The 21,166-nt window shown below is 36.6% G+C and overlaps 1 protein-coding gene across 1 annotated transcript in view; it reads left to right on the top strand.

Annotated features, from left to right (window-relative positions):
• The first annotated feature begins 3,872 nt into the window (after positions 1–3,872).
• LOC100891521 overlaps positions 3,873–21,166 on the top strand; it is a 38,519-nt gene continuing 21,225 nt past the window's right edge. Inside the window, exons 1-6 of the mRNA XM_030978939.1 lie at positions 3,873–4,074; positions 4,338–4,715; positions 5,208–5,471; positions 6,362–6,463; positions 13,960–14,217; positions 14,757–15,032. Coding sequence (XP_030834799.1) covers positions 3,873–4,074; positions 4,338–4,715; positions 5,208–5,471; positions 6,362–6,463; positions 13,960–14,217; positions 14,757–15,032 — 1,480 coding nt within the window. The remainder of the gene's footprint in view (positions 4,075–4,337; positions 4,716–5,207; positions 5,472–6,361; positions 6,464–13,959; positions 14,218–14,756; positions 15,033–21,166) is intronic.

Below are 21,166 nucleotides of genomic sequence, written 5' to 3'. Positions count from 1 at the left end.
TGGTAGGATGTGTAATAACTAATATAGCATTTCTTGACCAAACGGGAGTTATGTTTTCTCTCGTGATCATATTTTCCCTTAGCCCTGTACAAAAATATAACTTCCTTCGGCGGTCCAAAAATGGTTATATTACAGTCAATATCTGTTTAATAATCGTCATCATAGTCCCTTTGTAGATTTTCTAATGACGACAAAAAGTATCCAGTATATTATCTTATCAAATATGTTTGAACTATTCTGTAACTTTAATGCCATTGCAGTAATAATAATAATAATACTCAGTTTTTATATAGCGCTTATTACAATCACTAAGCGGTTCCAAACTTGAAAATTATTACTCCGGCTTTAGCTCTGCTGCCATTACGGCGCTCTAGCATTTCAAAGAATTAATTCCTGCCAGATACCCATATATTTGTATAATAAACGTTAAATCCCATAACAGGATAATGACCCCACAGAAAATTAGCCCCGAAGGACCACCACCCCTCAAGGATAATCCTCCCCCCCCCCAAGGGACAACCAAGGACAATTACCCCCCGGACAATTACCCCTGCCCCTGAAAAAAACCATAGGACAATTACCCCCCCCCCTCCACCCCTGAAAATAATTGTCCTTGAGGGGTAGTTGGGGGGAGGGGGCCGTAATTTTCCAGGGGTTAATTGTCCTAAGATGTCCCACTCTATAATCATACCGTCATCCTTTTTTTTTTTTTTTAATCAGAGATTTTACATTAAAAATGACAAGAGGCAGAGTCACAAATTATGACTACGAATAGAATTACAAATACAATTAAAAACATACAGTAACAAAATAAATGATACCAAGATTAATAACAGGTAACAATGAAACAACATATTAATCATATTATACAAATGTACCCTGTCTCGAGAGGTCCTGGTTAAAACTATGCGCAAGAGGTGACTCCAATAGTACTATTTTCAGAGCAACGTTAAAATGGTTGAAATATTTTGGTCACGTGAAGAGCTCTCAACCAATCGAATCCCAATAAATATTTGATGCAGGATATGTTAAAAGTTATTTTAACGTCAACATGAAGATTAGGATTATGACAGTTTGACTAGTAATTTTTTCAAAATGTTACCTAAACAATGTCATTGAGAGTATTTTCAAATTAAATAAATGGATTATGTAAATATAGTATTTTAAGTTAATAAATTTGATTCCACTAAAATGACATTTTTAAAAATTTGGTTGTAGTTCAAAATGGCATATACCGGTAAGGGGAAAGAAATCAGGCCATACAATATATGCACACATGTTTTACTCTAGGTAATTGTAGTTTTATTTTCAAATAACTATCATTAAAACAGGCAAATATCATTTCCGTGTGTTGATATAAATTTATGTAATTTCCAATATCACTTTTCCATATACATGAAGGTACATACGCCAAGATGCCCTATCAATCGCTGATGGGAAAAAAGGATGGTGAGTTTTTACTTCTATTGAAAAAAGTTAAGGGTAGTAAAAAATAGTTTTCAATTTCTCATAAATTTTCTGTTTTGGAGCGAGGAGTGGGCTTTTTACACTTAAAAAATCTCTTTCAAAAGAATATGTACCATTGAAAAGCTCATCAAATTCAGAATACTGCGCATCGTGCATGTAGGGTTGAGAAAATAAATCTGTGTTCTAATGTATAAAAGGCTTATGTAGAGTTCTGGTTCTAATTATATTACCGTAGTTGCTTGTATTCGCATTTTATAGAAAATAAATTTTCACCCTTGCAAAAAGTTATTTTGACAGTGCTTATTTTTACATATGTAATGCATAGCAAGCAGGGAAATAACACATCGCTTGGTAACAGAATTATCATATTACGTATTGAAATGTTACATCATAGTTAAACTCATGTCTCGTCAATCTCTATCTCCATTTGTACTTCTTTATACATGTAATGTGTTTTTGTTAATCAGCAAAATCATGTATATCATAAATGCATTAAACATGCAGATTCGTATAACAACCGCATCATTCTCTATGTTGAACAAGACTTGCATGTTCAACTATGGGGGAAATAAATGTACGAAATATTTTTCTTTACTCTTATACGTTCAGTTTCAATTTCTTCCCTCATTTTATAATAATGTATACCATACATGCTGACATCAAATTCTGGATATATTCCTTCTGCACATCTTGTTTACTTACATTTAGGATTTGATATGTTTATCTCTTATGTGTTGACGATGGGTTGTCATTCTATTCCTTAAAATATCTCCTGCCTCTCCGATATATTGTTTTCCACACCTATTACAATTTAGACAATAAAGCAAGCTTCTAGATGTGAATGTTTTTTTAGATTCCCATTACTGTTAAAACGAATCGTACCAATGGTGGGCATGTATGGACACGTTTCACACCTCTTATTGAAATATTTTTGAATTCCCCCTTTTCTGCGGCCGAGCTAGGTGAACAGTTTCTTTTAATTTGGCACCTGTATTAAATGTCTACCTGAAACGTATTTTGTATTCCCAAATATGTTTTAAAGATGAGAATCTTTAGCTAAAAGGGGGAACATGTGTTTAATAGTGTTTGAAAAATTCCAATCATTGGGATTGTATACATGTAGATACATAAACTATATTTTCTTTTTTGCTTGTCTCAAAACATTTTGTTCTATATCACGTGCTATTTTAGCGCAATGCGCTAAATACATATTGTTTGTTGCGCTTTTGTAATTGGTAAGTTTGAATTTGCTATCTAAGATGTAACAATATGAAAATATAATATGATAATTCTGTTACCAAGCAACGCACAATTTTAGTGCAATGCGCTCATACGCATTTTTTGTATATTCTAATATGTAATTTTAAATTCACTATCAGAAAAAATATGATTGAAACCGGTCATAGTGAAGAAGTGAACTCCCAAGGATTTTTATTACAATTGTTTTAATTATTATTTGTATATTGCCATGACAGAGGATTATACACATTGAATACTTTATTCTATTATATATACAGAGTGAGTCAGAAATATGTCCCACTTTTTAAAAGTATGAATATTTAATCATGGATTTCATGCTATATGTCTTGATACAGTTAGCCTCCCAGTACATTTAGGTACCATTTTCATTTGAATCTCTGCATGCATGACTGAACATGAGACAATCTTTACAAGACTGCCAGATCTCACTTGCACCAAGTTACTGGGTGAGGAATAAAACAGTGCATTGAAAAAAGACAGTCAGACAGACAAAAACACACACACACCCACACGCACATGCGCACACACGCAACACACACGGTAACAATTGTTTCATAATTTCCCCTTTTCTGATTAAGCATTGATTTTTTATTAAGATCGCTGAATGTTTAAGTGGCATTTATTCCCTCATTTTTCCCTTTTAACATTCACTAGCTACCACCATCATATCATCATCATCATCATTGTCATCATCTTAATATTCATCATCATCATCATGAAGTGCACATGAATCCAATATGCTATCTCAATACGTGTTTGTGTGTGTGTGCCTAGCCTGTGCGTGTGTGTGTTTTTGTTTTTGTCTGTCTGGCTGTCTCTGTTCAAACACTATTTTATTCCTCACCCAGCAACTTGGCGCAAGTGAGATCTGGCAGTCTTGTGAAGATTGTCTCATGTTCAGTCATGCATGCAGAGATTCAAATGAAAATGGTACCTAAATGCACTGGGAGGATAACTCTATCGAGACATATCATAAAACCCATGATTGAATATTCATACTTCAAACAATACAACTTTTAAAAAGTGGGACATTTTTTCTGACTCACTCTGATATAGTAATATATATACATCTTTTATATTGAGTACCATGAACTGCAATAAAAATTTTATTTATTTTTCATTTAGGAATTTTTTCTTATTTCGAAATGGAAAAACTTGTCGAGAAGTTTGACATTGGATCTTTGAATCTGATTGTGGCCGAGTTGATAGAAGATTCCCAAGGAGAACTGGAGTCTGAACGTACGAAAGCTGATCTTTATGAATACTTGTGCGAATGGAAGGAGAGCTCGTCTGGGAGTGCCATTTCGCTCTACTCTGCAATGGAGAAAAATAATCTTGAATATGAAGGTACCTCCTCTTATAACATTCATTCTTATTTGTATATTAGAATACCCTTATATTCCTACTTGTTTGTTAGGGTCAGTGTCAGGAGAAGAATGAATTCAGAAATTCAGAAGAGACCGTAGTTTATTCTCTTGCAAATAACAGACGTCTTCTAAGGAGTTTTGTTTAATCTGTATACTCAGAATTGCAGGTGAAGAATACATACATTTACAACAACAAAAACCTGTCAATAGATCAATTCCTCTTTGTCTTCTATTTTCTTTCAGACTTCTTGGCAAGCATAGACAATGCGGTTTCTGATGACGACTTGGAGCACATTTGTTGGCACGTTCATAGCTGTAGAGAGACAGTTCAACCCATAGTAGATTCATTACAATATTCATCCACTAACAGTACCGAGCCTGCAGATAGTGGCCACATCTCAGCACCATCTAGGGGTGATAAAATTTGGGACGACCTCCAAATTATGAAGAGATGGAAAGCGATGTCAGCCGCGACAACGTACGGAGAGGAAGATGAACATACAGAATCAGTGCTGTCAAATCGGATGATACAACTGTGTCGTGCTTTAGAGGAAGCAGGAAAGAAGACTCGAGATAGCGACGGCCGGGTGTATCATCAACTCTCCAAGACATTTTATAAGAGTAAGATGATTTTGTTTATTAAACTTCGAGCCCCGGTTCGGCACTTACGTCCGTGGGCAAGGCATTGTATCTGCATTGTTCCCCTGCAACGAGGTGTTAAAACAATATCCAATAGGAAAAGAATGTCATTGTATTTGGACTAGCATGTATATGTGCGCCTGTGAGTGTGAGTTGAGTATGTGCACTGTAATGTACAGAGTAGTAATTGAATCTAGTGACCAGGGTTATAATAATACTGTGAACGACTTGGACAGTTTATGTTAAAGCCATTGATAAGAAACAGGTACCGGTATAATGATGATGAAATTAAGAATTGTTGAAAAACATTGTTTTCTATATTCCATGTGAGGATCCTAGCAGATCAAGCTGATGAGACAATTAATATATTGGTCTCTAGCCTTGCATCAAATAACCCCACTCTATGATTATATACTCAATATGCGAAATATAGTAATACATAATAATTCATTGCATCTTTCGATCAAAATTTAGTTCAAGGGAAGTACAAGAGCGAACTAACGGACGAGGTCTTGAAGGAGTTTGCTCTCAATATCACCAAACGACACTGCCAGAGACTTGGAAAACCCTTCAGACTTTCTGCACGTGCCATAGCTAACAGGAATGAAGAAGACCTGGAGATGCTCAGGACGGACATCATGCTCAAGGCGTGGGTGCTGGATCAAAATTGCAGTAACTATGAAATCAGGCGCAGATTGAGACAAGCGGCAGAACAGTGCGAACGCCAGGATATCGCAGGTACATATGGCAGTATCGTCAGATTGCGAAGGTGTTGTGGTATTCATTCACTTGATTTTGAATTCAAGGGTTGTTGGTTTGAATCCACATTTATCACTCTTCACCCAGGTGTAAATGGGTACCTGGCAATAGCTTGGGTAATACTAATTGCAGAGCCCTTTGGAAGTACAATATTAAAGCTGATGTTGCTTCTCGTGGAAAAACAAAATTATTATTATTACCGGTATTATTATTTTTATTTTGAAGAATATATTTGTTTTAATCTATGTTCAATCTCCAGGAATCACATCTTCAATCACTTGTTCATGAGTGAATACCAATATATTCTGAAGTGTCATCTAAAAAAAAAAGAGTGAAGTGTCAGTTTACTTATGATTGTGATGAACCCTTGGCTCAATAACCTTAATTCTTAGAATGATGAATGATATTTTACTATTGTCAAAGGGCATACTCCATCTTAGGGGTGATGGAAGACTCGCGATTGTTTGTGTTTATCACTGCGATTACTAGTTCAGCCTTTTCTGCTTGTTCTACCTCATCTGAATGCCGTCAAGGTTATGCATTTTTCAACAACCTTAAAACTGTTGAAGTTTGTATCATTTGCCCTAGCTAGGCTACCCTCAGCTGCCTTACACGAAATTGCACAAGTCATATACCAGGGAGAAGTCACATATTCCTGCATATATGCACATATCCAATTATTATTTCTGTTGATGTGTTAGACGTAGCCGACATAGTTTCCATACAACGAGTCAACTTGTATCAAACAAGGTTTTACATATAGTAATATGAGTAAGTTAATGAACAGGTTGCTCAGGAAGAACAGCATTGACGATGATGATGGTGATAATCAAAATTATTACTATAAATTTTATAACATTTTTCCTCAGACATTTTCATCAGAAAAAAACAGAGTGAGGTCATGACATCGCCCATACAACTGACAATTACAAATGAAAACCAGAGTCCTGGAGCCAGTAGATCAGAAAGTGGTGAGTACTCTTCTCTTACCAAATCCGCCATTGTAGTTATTGTATTTTTTATTTTGTTGTATTTATTTGAAAAATCTTCAGTCTCTGAATGTCTAATGAACACAAAAGTGTGCATGTTTGTTGATATTCACCTAACGGACAAGACAAGTGGTTCTAGCCTAATTAAATTATGCAAAATGCCAATTTTATGCATTTTACAGAAAACTTTGTCTCTAGACTTGTGAAGAAACTTGAAAATGTATTGAATAAATGTTTCCTTCTTTTCAAATTCATGAGGTTTCATTATTTTAATGATATTCGAAAATGCATAAGTTAATTTGCATAAATTATGAATACACAAATTACGCATTCATGAATGTCAAATCTGCAAATATACAGGTAACTAGAATCATTACAAAAATTTCAGACTCCACTTTTTGAATGTTGAAACTCTTAATTTCTAACACAAAAAAGTTATTTTGATGTAATTAATAATGATAATATATGCAAATTTTATGCAATTTTTCAAATATTTGGCCTTGTTTGAGCTTTTGTGTTTTTTGTTGAAAGTATGTTCAGCACTGTGAGCGAAGCAAAACACAATCATTTCATTCACTTTCTCACTGTAGAATAATATTTCTCCACTACCCATCTGCATATCACTGCTCATATCCGAAGAAAAAAAAGTTTGAAATGCATATATATAATTTTATTTTCTGATGTATTTTATTGTTTTTTAAATTTCTTATTATATCTATTGTTTTATTTCTAATGTATTCTTTTGTTCTGGAATACATCAATTTACTTTGAGAAACACATCAAAGCAATGTTTTTTTTCTGCTGCACATTCAGGTAGCCAGTTACGCATTGGCATACACACTCACTTACACTGTTGTTACTATTCCCTGTACTATTCCCTGTAGTATTCCCTGTACTATTCCCTGTATATTCTTGTACTATTCCCTGTACTATTCCCTGTACTATTCCCTGTACTACCCTTATAGCAGAGACTGGTAAATATCACGTCATATTTACGTCTTGTACTACGTCTATAAGACGACATAACACAACGTCAAAAAGACATGATTTTGCACCCGCGTACGTCGTCATGAGGACGTCATATTTTGACGTGATTTTTACGTCTTATTAGTCAAAGAAAGACGTCTTTAAGACGTCAACTTGTACCTTAGGAAGACATCGTATGGACGTCATATTTACGCCTTACTAGTCAAAGAAAGACGTCTTTAAGACGTCAACTTGTACCATAGGAAGACGTCATATGGACGTCATATTTACGGCTTATAGTTAAAGAAAGACGTCTTTAAGACGACATAACTTTACGTCGAAGAGACGTAAACTTGCACCCGCGTACGTCGTCGTGAGGACGTCATATTGTGACATGATTTTTACGTCTTATTAGTTATAAAAAGACGTCTGTAAGACGTTAACTTGTACCATGGAAGCCATCGTGAAGACGTCATATGGACGTCATATTTTGTAGTATAGACGTCGTATTTTGACGTGATTTTAACGTCTTATTAGTCAAAGAAAGACATCTTTAAGACGTCAACTTGTACCTTAGCAAGACATCGTATGGACGTCATATTTTCTTTTTAGGTGTTATTGGTCCAAGAAAGACGTCTATACGTTGTATGGACATCAAATTTTGACGTGATATTTACATCTTACTGGTCATTTCGATGTACCTTTTATCCTTACATGATCTTTACGTCTTTTTTGTCCTCTAAATGACACCTACATGACCACCTGATCAAGGAAGAAAGTGTAAAAGTCACTTCATGAACACATTCTAAACATTCTAACAGTAAAAACAAAGCAACAAATATTGCATCACATAATATATATATACATGCCAGACAGAAAGTAATTTTCATATTTTTAATGTACATGTATATGGTATGAAAATAGATAACAAAAATAAAGAATATTTATTTTTATACCTTCTTCTTCTATCTAACTTGTCTTCATACAGAATTTTTCCGTCACCATCCTGACACTTCTTCCAAAACATGCTGTATAAATACCTCATAATTGATTTTAAGAAAGTTAACATGCCATCACAAAGATATTTGTTTTGTTATAAATTGTGCTGCTTCATTTCAGATTTAATTCAGTTACAAGAAACTAAAACATAAGTTGGCTTAACTTATAAGTCTTGCGGTTGTGAGAAGCAGGTTAGCAGCATAGAGACTAGGTAAAGCTACACTGATACCCGCAGTTGTTTAGTAGACAAGCAAACAGCAGACTGGGGAACTTCCTCATATTCAGCAAAACAGCATAGTGGAAAGCTGGGCATTCATCAGTGCAGCTCTACCTCGTCTCCACGCTGCAAAACTGCTCCTCACAACCACCCCAAGACTTTAGTGCAGATAAAGACTATCACATAAAACAAAAGGTTGTTGGAAACAATTCCTGAACATGAAAGATCAATACCTTATTTTTACATACAAGGGGAATTTATCTAGTTTATGGCAAGAATTTAGTATAAAGTATAAAACTATACAATCTAAATCACACACAAGAGAAAAATGGCACAAATGATAAACACATGGCTTATTTCTTACACTCAAAAGAAACAAGTTGGCAGCAAGGGGAACAGGGAGAGCTTCACTGATGCCTGCAGAGTTTTCTGATGATGGTTGCTTGCCTGTTGAAACCACGATGTTCACATTTGGCGGTACAGCATATTGGACAACTGTGCAGAAATCAGCTCAACTATACCTATTCTCTGTGCTAGAAACCTGCTTCTTACTGACACATGACTTAAACACAAAAAAGGCATTAGTGGCAACATTCATACGTATAAATATAATCAAAAAATATTTTGTTGCAAATACAGAAGCTGAAGTTCAAGTATAAAAATACAATTTCTATCAGATAACATTCCCGCCAGTACGATTGGCTCTGTTGGGCAATTCCAAGGTGACTGTGCAATAATTATTCGGAAGATATTTCCAAGTTTAAGATAAAATATCAAACATGCTGAAAAAGTTTAGCACAAAGAGATATATTCCATTGCTAATGTCACAACATTCAATTGGAAAGTTTGAAACTCCTGGGGGGAGTTTCACAAAAAATTAAAATTTAACTTAAATTTTAACAGCGAATTCAATATAGGTAAGCCATATTGTGCTTTCAAAATCACAGATACAATCCAAGAAATGTAATACTTTTAACTACCAAAAAATTCTCAAACCCCAAGGATATTTATGGTTTTCTTTGAAGGCGCCACTGTGTGTCACTCTTTAACACTTACATGTAATTCTCCCAACATATTTTTTAATTTTCCCCAACCGTTTCCCATGAAAATAAGGTATCAGATTTAGAGCCAATTCTTTGCTTTGTGATGATTTACATTTACCTAAAATTTAATTAAAATATAATAATATAGTTGGGACTTGGAAGAATTAAGGAATCGATCAGATCAGTTGTTTTCAATTTTTATCATCAATAATGGTCTTTTTTCACTCTAACTTTCAGATTATCTTTAATTGTACATATAGCATTGAAGTCAATATCTTTAATAGCACCATTTTCTCTCATCTGAAAAATGTTACCAAGTCATTTTAAGGCTTGTTCAGATATGATGCTGCAAAACAGTCAAAATCACATCATTTTTTTAATGTTGACATGGAGTTCAATATGCTGTACATAGTGTATATTATTAAAAAGAGCTCACTGAATACACAGTCCAAAACATACAAAGACACGTACCGGTAGGTCCTTTGTTGCCATTCACTTTACACATAAAACCAAACTGCATCATTTTTAAAATTTGTTGGAGATTCACGAACTTCATGTGCCGTACCTGAACCTTAATTGCTTAATAATGGAATCGAACTGTATTGCATTTACCTCACTCAATTTTTCTCTATTACCAACTTAGACCAGTTTGTTGGCTCTGTCAGTAGAGCGTCCGCCTCACAACCGGAAGGTCGTGGGTTCGAGCCCCGGCCGCGTCATACTAAAAGACGTTAAAAGACGGGAGTTGCTGCTACCTTGTTTGGCGTTCAACAATAAGGGATAGAGCAACGTCGATCTGGCGCTGCTTAGTGGCTGCATGCCGGGATCACGATCAATTGGGCAAAAAGAATTTCCATTTTCGGTTTAACTTTTAAAAGATTATTATTATTATTATTATATATAATTTGCAACAGGTTTTAAGAACTGATATGAAGCGGATGGGGTGGGGGGCGGTGGTGAGAATGAGACTTAGCATATCAAGTCTACTACGTAAACATTCATGAATAGTAATTATAAATATACGCAAAATACTGGAATCTTTTACCCAAATCGTTATTATATCAGTTCGTAAAATTGCAAGTGACATGAATGGGAATTTCAGTTCTACAGCTTAGCCATTCAGTTTTGCGGCTACACCTTACCCCTCCCCCTCCCCCAATCTATCTCTATAAAATATAATGAAGTGAAAAAAATAACCTTTCTCTTGCAGTAAAGCTATATCGGGTAAGTGTAAATTTAATTTGGGAAATATTCCTCTTCAGCTTGGACTCGTGGGTTAGCTTTTGGGTGGAATCTCGTGCATTATGTACTGCTTTCAGATCCAGGGAACATAGACGCAAGGAATTCTAATGCATGAATAAAGCAAAAAGAAAGGAATACAATTTAAGAAAAACTTTCATATATTTTAAAACTGGAATGTAAACAATGAATTCTGTCAGAAAAGCACTGCTTGGTAAGATTTATCAGAAATAATTTCTTATTGCTCACGAACATAAAGTCGACACACCTTTTGAGTTTAAACATTTGTGGGCAATGCATAACGTGATTCAGGATTTTGTTTGGTAAATTATCAATACAATTCTAGTTTCAGGGATGCCAGTTAGAATTGATCAGAGGGCTTGAAAAATCACCTAGAATGAATGAGCTAGCTTGTACACAAAAAACCTAAACTATGGTATGAAAATAACTCGCCAGGGCCTGAATTCAGGCTATTGCCTGAAAACTGGCATTCCTGTAGTTTGCTGATGAGGGTTGAATGAAAGCTCCTTGACCTATGCTGAAGGGTAAAAAAACCCTAAGGCCACAATGTGCTTTGAATCCACTGCTTTGACGAGACATGTTAAAAAAGGATGCCTATACAATTAATGAGAAAATAAATAAAGTTAAAACAAAACGAATGGTTGATAATGTATGCATGTGCAACACATATACTACAAACTTCTTTAATTGAACAGCCTCTGAGGAAAGAATTTTGTTTACCATTTATGGGTATATTATTTCCAGATAAAGATTTCTGCATGTATATACGGTAGCCTATAAGATAAATTTGCGGTCTAAAGACTATAGAAACGACTTGTTTAAGGTTACATGTATGCGACACAAAAGACACTGCTTTATTCCTCTACACATCGACATGCAATGCTCAATTTCCAGACATTTGGGCCCGGGCATGTAGTACACTTTCTCACAGGTTTCACTGCAAACCACCGCACATTACAAGTGCATACCGATGGTGGTTGCGGGCGGGCGCACGCCTGTGTGAAGTCATCTACCGTATAATGAGGAGGTAGATAACTTCACATAGAATTACGTGCCCCCGCAACCCTCCATCTGTATGCACTTGTATTGTGCAGCGGTTTGCCGTGCAACCTGTGAGAAAGTGTATACTAATATCAACGTTGTTCCGAAAAATACTCCCCCCGAAATAAGAAAATTGACCAGAAACAGGTTAGAAACATGACCGGCATATCCTGCCGCAGATCTGCCGCAGACTGTTCCTGTGGCATACTGGTATGCGGCAAGTCTGGAGCAAAGTTTCATCCTGCCGCAGATCTGACGCAGACTTTTCCCGTGGCATACTGGTATATGCGGCAAGTCTGCAGCAAAATTTCATCCTGCCGCAGATCTGCCGCAGACTGTTCCTGTGGCATACTGGTATGCCGCAAGTCTGCAGCAAAATTTGTTCTGCCGCTTACTTTGGCATACTTTGCCGCAGACTAAAAGTCTGCGGCAGGTCTGCGGCAGGTCTGCGGCATACTTTTCACTTTCCTATGGGTTTTGTTGATATGTATAGGTTCCATCTTAGATTCTCGTCTAGAATTATGCCAATATACTTACACAATGAAACCATCGGAATGGGTTTACTCTCTACTAGTAGATGTATATTAGGGTAAAGTCTATTTAAATTACTTCTGGTACCTACAACAGGAAACTCACATTTCTTAACCTTTAATTTCAATTTGTTGCATTTTAGATATTCACATACGGATTCTAGGTCGGATTCTAGGTCTTTGTTTAACGTTGTTGTCAAATCTTGAATATCATTACCGGTAGGCCTACTACTGAAATATATACATGTATTGCATACATTAAAGGGATCCGGTAACTTTGTCTCAGATTCTGAAACAAAATTCTGGATTTAGCTCATGATGCAATGATAATTATAAACCTTTAGGTCAGTCAGGAACCCCATGACTTTTACAAGCCGATCGCCTGTCTGATTATCAAGATATTTATGATTGAAATTACAAATTTTGAAAACCGTTCGCCTGACGGTTTTCATAACACTACAGTCTATTGGGGAAAACGAGTATGGTAAAACCGGTCACTCAAAGATTTTTACTGTTTTGAGGCACTTCTTGATCATTTTGAAGCGCAATTTGTTTAGGGCTTCAATTTTACACCACATCACAGACACTGATAACACGTAGGGCCGTGTATCTCAGATTTAACATTGTTAAACGATCCCTTTAATACCTTAGAATGCTTCACTGTAGTTGGTAGGTCGTTCACGTATATTAAAAATAGCATGGGTCCTACGATAGTACTTTGCCGTATTCCGTATGTAAGTTCTTTATTATTCAAGCTTATACCATTCATTGTAATAAATTGCTTTCTCCCTATAAGATAACATTCAAACCATTTGGTAACTTTTTCGGACATACTGAAAACACATAATTTTTGCAGAAGGATGTGATGATCAATGCAATCAAAAGCCTTTTGTAAATCGAGCATAACAATTTCTGTTGTGCACCCTTTGTCTATATTATCAAATAAATCTTCTCTGACATTTATAAGTGTAGTAGTCTTTGAGTGTTTTGTCCGAGAACCTGACTGATTATCACATAGTTAGTTGTTGTCAGTTAAAAATTCATATATCTACTTGAAAATAAAAAAAAACTTTTGCTAGTACTGGAATAACCGATATTGGTCTGTGATTGCTTTTTTCTTGTTTATCTCCCTTTTTATAAATGGGAGTTACACGTGATATTTTCCATTGAAGTGGTACAATTCCTTGACTCAAGGACATATTTATAATATGACACATGGGTTTGGCAATATATGGTGAAGTCATTTTTATAAACAATGCTTGGATCTCATCTGGACCAGTAGCCTTTTTGGCAGAAATGTCGTTTAATTCCTTTAAAACATTGTTTTCTGAAACATCAGCAAAATTTGTACTGAAATTGCTCTGGAGTCTCTGCAAAGTTTTTTACGATCGTGTTTTTATTTTAAAATAATTTTCCTTACAGTCACATCTATATCACGTGACGAACTCAATCGCATTGGCCGTTACGCTGGGTCCGCAGTTCTATGTGCCTTCTGTAAGAAATACGGTGTGACAGTCCCAGAACAACAATCTCCAGATGGAAAAGAACTACTTTGCGAAATAATCAATGTTCTGAAACCAACGTTGGACTTCGAATTTGAAAGAATTAAGAAAGAAAAGAAGTCAAGTACCCCAAGAATAACTCTAAGACAGCTTCTGGAGAATGAACACCCACACTATGGTAAGGCACCTCATGCTATTATGTCGGATGGCACCTTGTCTTTTAGAACTCCCAAAAGGGTCTTTTTAAGGGATAATGCCAATAATAGTGTTTAATCTATTTTAGAACAAGATATATTAAATTAACAATGTTGGAGCACATTCTCCTGCTTGAATATAATTATGGGGCTTTTGATTTTGGGTATTTTAATATGTTGACGTCCCCCCCCCCCCCCCCCTCCGACTTCCAGAAATGGTATTTGTAGAAGTTCATCAAAATGAACCCTAATATTATCGTTTACCATAGGTAATACATTTTAGAACAAGAAATGGTAAAATAAAAATATAAAAAGTGAGCACACAATGTCGACAATCACAGAGGATAATATACAGTAATGTATTGTCTCTACCATAGTCTATGATCATGTTCCTCTGTATGAAATATAGTTATTATGAGGAAGGAGATATTGATTTGGGAACTTTAGGCAAGCAGATCATATTTCAAGTGATTACAAATAAGAATGCAACTTACTTGATTTATACATGTATTATCTTTTCTAGCCTGCCTTCTTGCCATGAAAAAACCATTCAATATCTTCGATGTAGAGCTGATTGATTTAGCCTTTCGCCTCATCATGGCCGACGTGTACCCGTTCGCCAAAGCTCTCAACATCAGCGATCAAGTGCTTAACTCTTACAGACGCATCATCAGACCTTCCGTTCTGACACAGGGCACTGCTAATATCATAAAGCAGGTGTCCATTAAAGAACGAGGGAAAATGATTACGCCCTTAAAACAGGCAGGGTATTCTGAAGAGGCAAGGGCACTATATTTTGGTAAGTGCTGAATCTTCTCAGTTATCCATGTTCTTTAAGACACAGATGAATAGGAAATATCTTATTGTGGCATAGGAAGGGCGATAGTATGCACGCGTTGTTCAAGTATTTTGCCCGGGGGTCTCATGCAGTCATGTAGAAATACTGTAAGCATGCGTGGCCGCAGGTTTTCCAAACACCCACTAAAGGATTTCTTCTGAAGCCAATATAGACCCTAAATGAGGATTTTGCATGGTTTTTTCCCGAATTCACACCCTAAACGGGTATTTAAAACAGTGTTCACCTAAACAAGTACCGTATTTGCTGGCGTAAAGACCCCAGTATCTTCGGAAGAGATAATATCAAAAAGTCTGGGTGCAGCCTAGCTATGCGCAACAAGAGTAAAAAAAAAAATGGCAGTCAAAACAGGTCAAACTAACAGGACGTATGTGTACATATATGGGACTAGGCTAAGTACAATTACTTTACTGACATTTTTGTGTTATATTGTTAATTGTTGACATGAAGTTTTGTCAATCTCATGAAGAAACTTCATAACTCACCAACCAAGAGCTACGGTTGATCTAGATCTATATAAGTTTCAGGCTATGGCTATAAAGCAATATTACCTCATCCTTGCATGCAGCCCGCCCGCTCCAAGCTATGGCGCAATACACGATCGACTGTGTAACTGCAGCCGGACAGAAAGCTAAAGTAGACGGCATCTGGCTTGCTGCCTATGGTGTCCGCAAAAAAGCAAAACAATTATTCATTAACACTGAACTTGCAGGCTAATCTTCCTTCTGATTATTGCGATAATGCACAACCGCGTTCAGTAGAACTAATTATATCCATAACAATGACGAAGAGGGTTACGTCGGGGAGATCCTGTACAAAATGTTGCTTTTAACGGGGTCTGGCCGCTATTCATAATATGAGATGAGGGTCGATCGCTGTTCATAATAGGAGATGAGGGTCGCTATTCATAATTCACATTGGGGGTCACTACTCATAAGGACCGTTATTCATATTACGAAATGAGGGTCTCTATTCATAGCACGAGAAGAGGGTAGCTATTCATAAAACAAGAAGATGGCCGCTAATAATAATACGAAATGAGGGTCGCTTTTCATAAATGGAGTTGAGGGTCGCTATTCATAATACGAGATGAGGGTCGCTATTCATAATATGAAATGAGGGTTGCCATTCATAATAGGAGTAGAAGGTCGCTATTCATAATACCCAATGAGGTTTGCTATTCAATACAAAATGGGGGCGGCTATTCATAATACAAAATGATGGTCGCTATTCGTAAAACGAAATGATGGTCGCTATTCATAATAGAGAGTAAGGGTCGCTATTCATAATGCGGAATGAGAGTCGCTATTTATAAAAATCAAATAGGCCTAAGCAATAAACAAAATGCTAATAACAAATCAAAATATTGGATGGAGGACACCCCACAGTTATGGGGTAGCTGGGGGGGGGGGGGGGGGGGGGCGACACATGGCCTTCAATATTTGTTATTTTTTTAAAGTATATATATTTACATTTTATCTTTGATAATTATATAGAGTACTGAAGCTGTGACATCATAACAATCTATTTTTAGAATTTCTCAATTTTTTCTTCATTTTCCGAAAGAGCATCATCAGTGTTATTTTGCTCTGGTTCATAACTTTACGAGCCAGACCAATATAATACTGAGCTCCTATAGGAAATCTTTTTATTCAGATGGTCATATCTCAGCCAATACTTAACATATTCAATTGGTTTTCGACATTTGGACATTATTTTTGATGCTCTTTCAGAAAATGAAGAAAAAATTGAGAAATTCTAGAAATAGATTTTTGATGACGTCACACTTCACCACTTGTGCTTCTGATGTAAAATTCACAATGTGAAAATGTATTTCAATAGAGAAGCAATAACATGAATCTGTACACTTCCAAATAGGTTCAATGCACAGCCAACATAAGTCCTTTCTTTGAAAAAAAGAATCACATTTTAAATCTATTTTATATTGTAGTGTTTACAAAAAGTACACAATGTACAATGAAGAGTTACATGTACTATTCTACTACCGGTATACATAATAATATAATAAGACTCTATGGCCCGAATTCACAAAGGAGGTTTAGATTTAACCCAGGCTAAATCTAACCCTGGGTTATTTAGCCCAGGCTAAATCTAACCCACGGTTTAAACCTCGCTCGGTATTCACAAAGCGTGGGTTAGATAACCCATGGTCTAAATCTAACCCACGGTTTAACCCACGGTTTAAGCATGCCTAAGAGAGCAAAAAAATAAACTGAGCATGCGCAGAATTGAAGCATTGAACTGAGCATGCGCGCTCAGTACACTTGGTTACTCCACCTAGTTCACCGTCGTCTGCTAAGTCCAGATTCAGTTGTTCAGTTTCGTACCTGCATATTTGTGTTATTAATTACTCGCCTACAAGTAGAGACTGCAACTGAAAACCGACCGATAAGACTTTAAACCACTATTCACATACTAAAACAGGTTCTCTAACAGATGTCCTCAAAATATTCTAGCATTTCGCATAAAGTACCTCAATAATTCCATTTCAATTTCTAAAAGTAAATCTAGACTAGATTTTAGATCTAACAAAGTTAGATCTAGACTAGGTCTAGATCTAGGTCTAGACTAGATTTCTAGATCTAGACTAGATTTCTAGGTCTAGAGTAGACCCAAGTTAGATCTAGACTAGATCTAGACCTAGATCTAGATCTAGAGTAGATCTAGAGTCTAGTCTAGATTTAACTTTAGGCCTACATGTTTTACAATAATTTACACAATACTTTTCATAAATTCATGCCATGGGTTTGGCGTGCTTTGACTAATTTCTTGAGACTGCATGAGGACTTTAGACCTAGATCTATCATCTAGTATGATCTAGAACCTAGCCTAGCCCAAGGCCTACGTCACTGCCACCGACATCGAGCTCAAGTCTTATTCAGTCAGTCCTGAGTGTCAGTGTAGGCCTAGTACTAGAGACTAGTCTAGATCAAGGTCTAGACCAGGCCTCGACTAATAGACTAGTAAAATCCATCAGCGTGGAAGAATTTTCATTTTCATTTCGGCATTTTTCGTTCTCCTCCGTTAGTCAGATGAGAAGCAGCATCATCAGCAAAGCAGAAAATACAAATGGAACTGTCGTTACCCCCCCCCCCCCCGAGGCCAGGAATGTCTCAAATGTCATGATTAACATACTTTTCTTCCCGAATCACACAATTTTGTGATGTTATAACTAATTTCGTATTGTTAGCTGGCACATTCGCAGTTATTGCGAAATTGCCTTGCCTCGCAGGATTACATAAACAACACAACACAAATACACACGCATGGGTCCGAGCTGCGTTAGGTTCTGCGACAATGTTCGCAAAGGCTGTGCAACTTACGATGAAGATTATTATTCGTGCACTTTTTACGCACATAAAACATGTTCAATTGGGCTTTCATTTTAGCTGAGCTGAAAATATGGTACAAATATGTTGTGGATAACTAAAAAATACTTACAATGTAGGCTATCACAGTTGAAAAAACAGCAACTTTGTGAAGGTCTCTTCACTTTGTTTCACCACAAATTTGTCAACAAAATTTGTACGGTCGTCTGCGCTAAAAAGCCAAAGCTCGCTGGTATGACGTCATATGACGCGTTAAACCGTGGGTTAAACCGTGGGTTAGATTTAGCCCGCTGTTTAAACCACCCTTCTGAGCAGGCTAAAAATATGACGTAATATGACGCGATTTAGCCTGGGTTAAATCTAAACTTCCTTTGTGAATACCAAAATAATGACCCATGGTCTGAAGCTCGGGGTTATGACGTATTTTGACGCGATTTAGCCTGGGTTAAATCTAGCCTGGGTTAAAACCACCTTTGTGAATTCGGGCCAATGGGTGCATGCAATTGATGCTTATCATGCTATGCTACTGACTCGCGCTAAATATATAAGCTACCTCTCGCGGCCGTTGTCCACACTATATCCAAAGATGACAGAGCGCCCCACGTCTATCATCTGTCTATAACTAGCTAGGCGGCGGCACAGGCAGCGGCCAGTACCGTTAGGCCTAATGGGCAATTATTACCCCTTTTTTTTCTTCCCCCGGTCTAGCCCTGAGGGCTAGAAAAATACCCCTAAATGCATAAAGGGCCTACCGGCACGTGCACCAGGATTTTGAACCATTTTGAAAAAATACCCTTTTTCTTGAAAATGGCCCAAAATTGTGAACCCCCGCAATTAATGCAGCACCTTTATACGCTTTTTCTTGGTCAAGCATGCTTACAGTATTTATATTTCACTGAGACCCCCAGGTATTTTGTGGTGATATCGTAGTCGAGTGGCTTAATCACAGGAAATGCTTTGCTTTTCTGGTTTAAAAAAATTGTGTCCATGCTGGGTACATGCCCCATCACAGCACTTGTGTCCTTGAGCGAGGCTTTTATCTACATTTCTCCTCTGTTCCCTGGTGATAAATAGGTACAGGGTAAGATGCAAACGACATTGTTGATGGATTAGCATGTACGCGCCCGTAAACAGTGACAAACTTGAATGCTCCCCAGGGAGTGGAGTAAGTGCAATATGTGATGTGCAGAATAGTGATTGAATCCAGTGACCAGAATAATGATAACACCGTAAGCGCGTTGGTCAGTTAATGGTAATTAAAGCATTTTAAAAGAAACATATATTATTTTCATTATTAGTATGCATAATGCATAAAGCAAATTTGTGGGAACTCACTTCTGGTTTGATTGCTCTATTAATGTTACACCTTCTCTTAAACATGGCAGTGATTTATCTTTTTATGGACTCATAAATAATCAAAATGGATGGTAACTATTGAATTTGAGTGGTTTCAAATAAGCAAATTACCATCTGTTCTAACATATGTAATGATATAAATTAAAAAAAATTAAAATCATCGCTCAGGAGGGTTATCTTTTTAGAGGACCTATATTAATACGCTGTCTATAATATATTTTGAGTAGTGCCCTAAGGGAGAAGTAACTTCTGAGAAAAACAGAAATTAATGATATTTTTGTACACAGCAACTGGGAGAGTTATCCACGTCCTACATCACAATCCGCTGATGGAACTACCAATTTGAAATTCGCATAGACTTCATGATCTCATATTTCAAACATTCATAACTTCCTTCCTATTGTTCCGATTCATTTCAAACTTTTGCCATTCTGTTTCTGTTATTTTTCTGCTTTCATACAAATCAATTAATTACAAGGGTTTATTTGCCCTTTAATAGCTATGATAATGGGCCTGCTTGGTCTACTTCTCAGTAGCATACAGCCTGAATAAGATCGGTCAGAGGCAGGGTGGTGGGGTAACATCTTCCACAGCTACCCCATGACTGTGGGGGTGTCCTCCATCCAATATTTCCCTTTGTTATAAGCATTTTGTTTATTGCTTAGGCCTATTTGATTTTTATGAATAGAGACTCTCATTATGAATAGCGACCCTTATTTCGTTTTACAAATAGCGACCATCATTTCGTATTATGAATAGCGACACTCATTCCCCATTATGAATAGCGACCCCCATTTCGTATTGAATAGCGACACTCATTCCGTATTATGAATAGCAACCCTATTCTCATATTATGAATAGTGACCCTCATTTTGTATTATGAAAAGCGACCCCCATTTTGTATTGAATAGCGACACTCATTCCGTATTATGAATAGCAACCCTATTCTCATATTATGAATAGCGACCCTCATTTTCTATCATGAAAAGCGACCCCCATTTTGTATTGAATAGCGACACTCATTTTGTATTATGAAAAGCGACACTCATTCCCCATTATGAATAGCGACCCTCTTCTCCTATTATGAATAGCGACCCTCATTTCGTATTATGAATAGCGACCCTTTTCTCCTATTATGAATAGCGACCCTCTTCTCCTATTATGAATAGCGACACTCATTCCCCATTATGAATAGCGACCTTATTCTCCTATTATGAATAGCGACCCTCATTGCGAATTATGAATAACAACCCCCATTTTGTATTGAATAGCGACTCTCATTACGTTTTATGAATAGCAACCCTATTCTCATATTATGAATAGCGACCCTCATTTTGTATTATGAAAAGCGACCCCCATTTTGTATTGAAT

The sequence above is a fragment of the Strongylocentrotus purpuratus genome, unplaced genomic scaffold (genome assembly GCF_000002235.5).
Source record: "Strongylocentrotus purpuratus isolate Spur 01 unplaced genomic scaffold, Spur_5.0 spur5_scaffold_1, whole genome shotgun sequence".
Classification (NCBI taxonomy): domain Eukaryota; kingdom Metazoa; phylum Echinodermata; class Echinoidea; order Camarodonta; family Strongylocentrotidae; genus Strongylocentrotus; species Strongylocentrotus purpuratus.
Note: the sequence above shows the minus strand (reverse complement) of the source record. Positions and strands in the feature narration are given on the sequence as shown.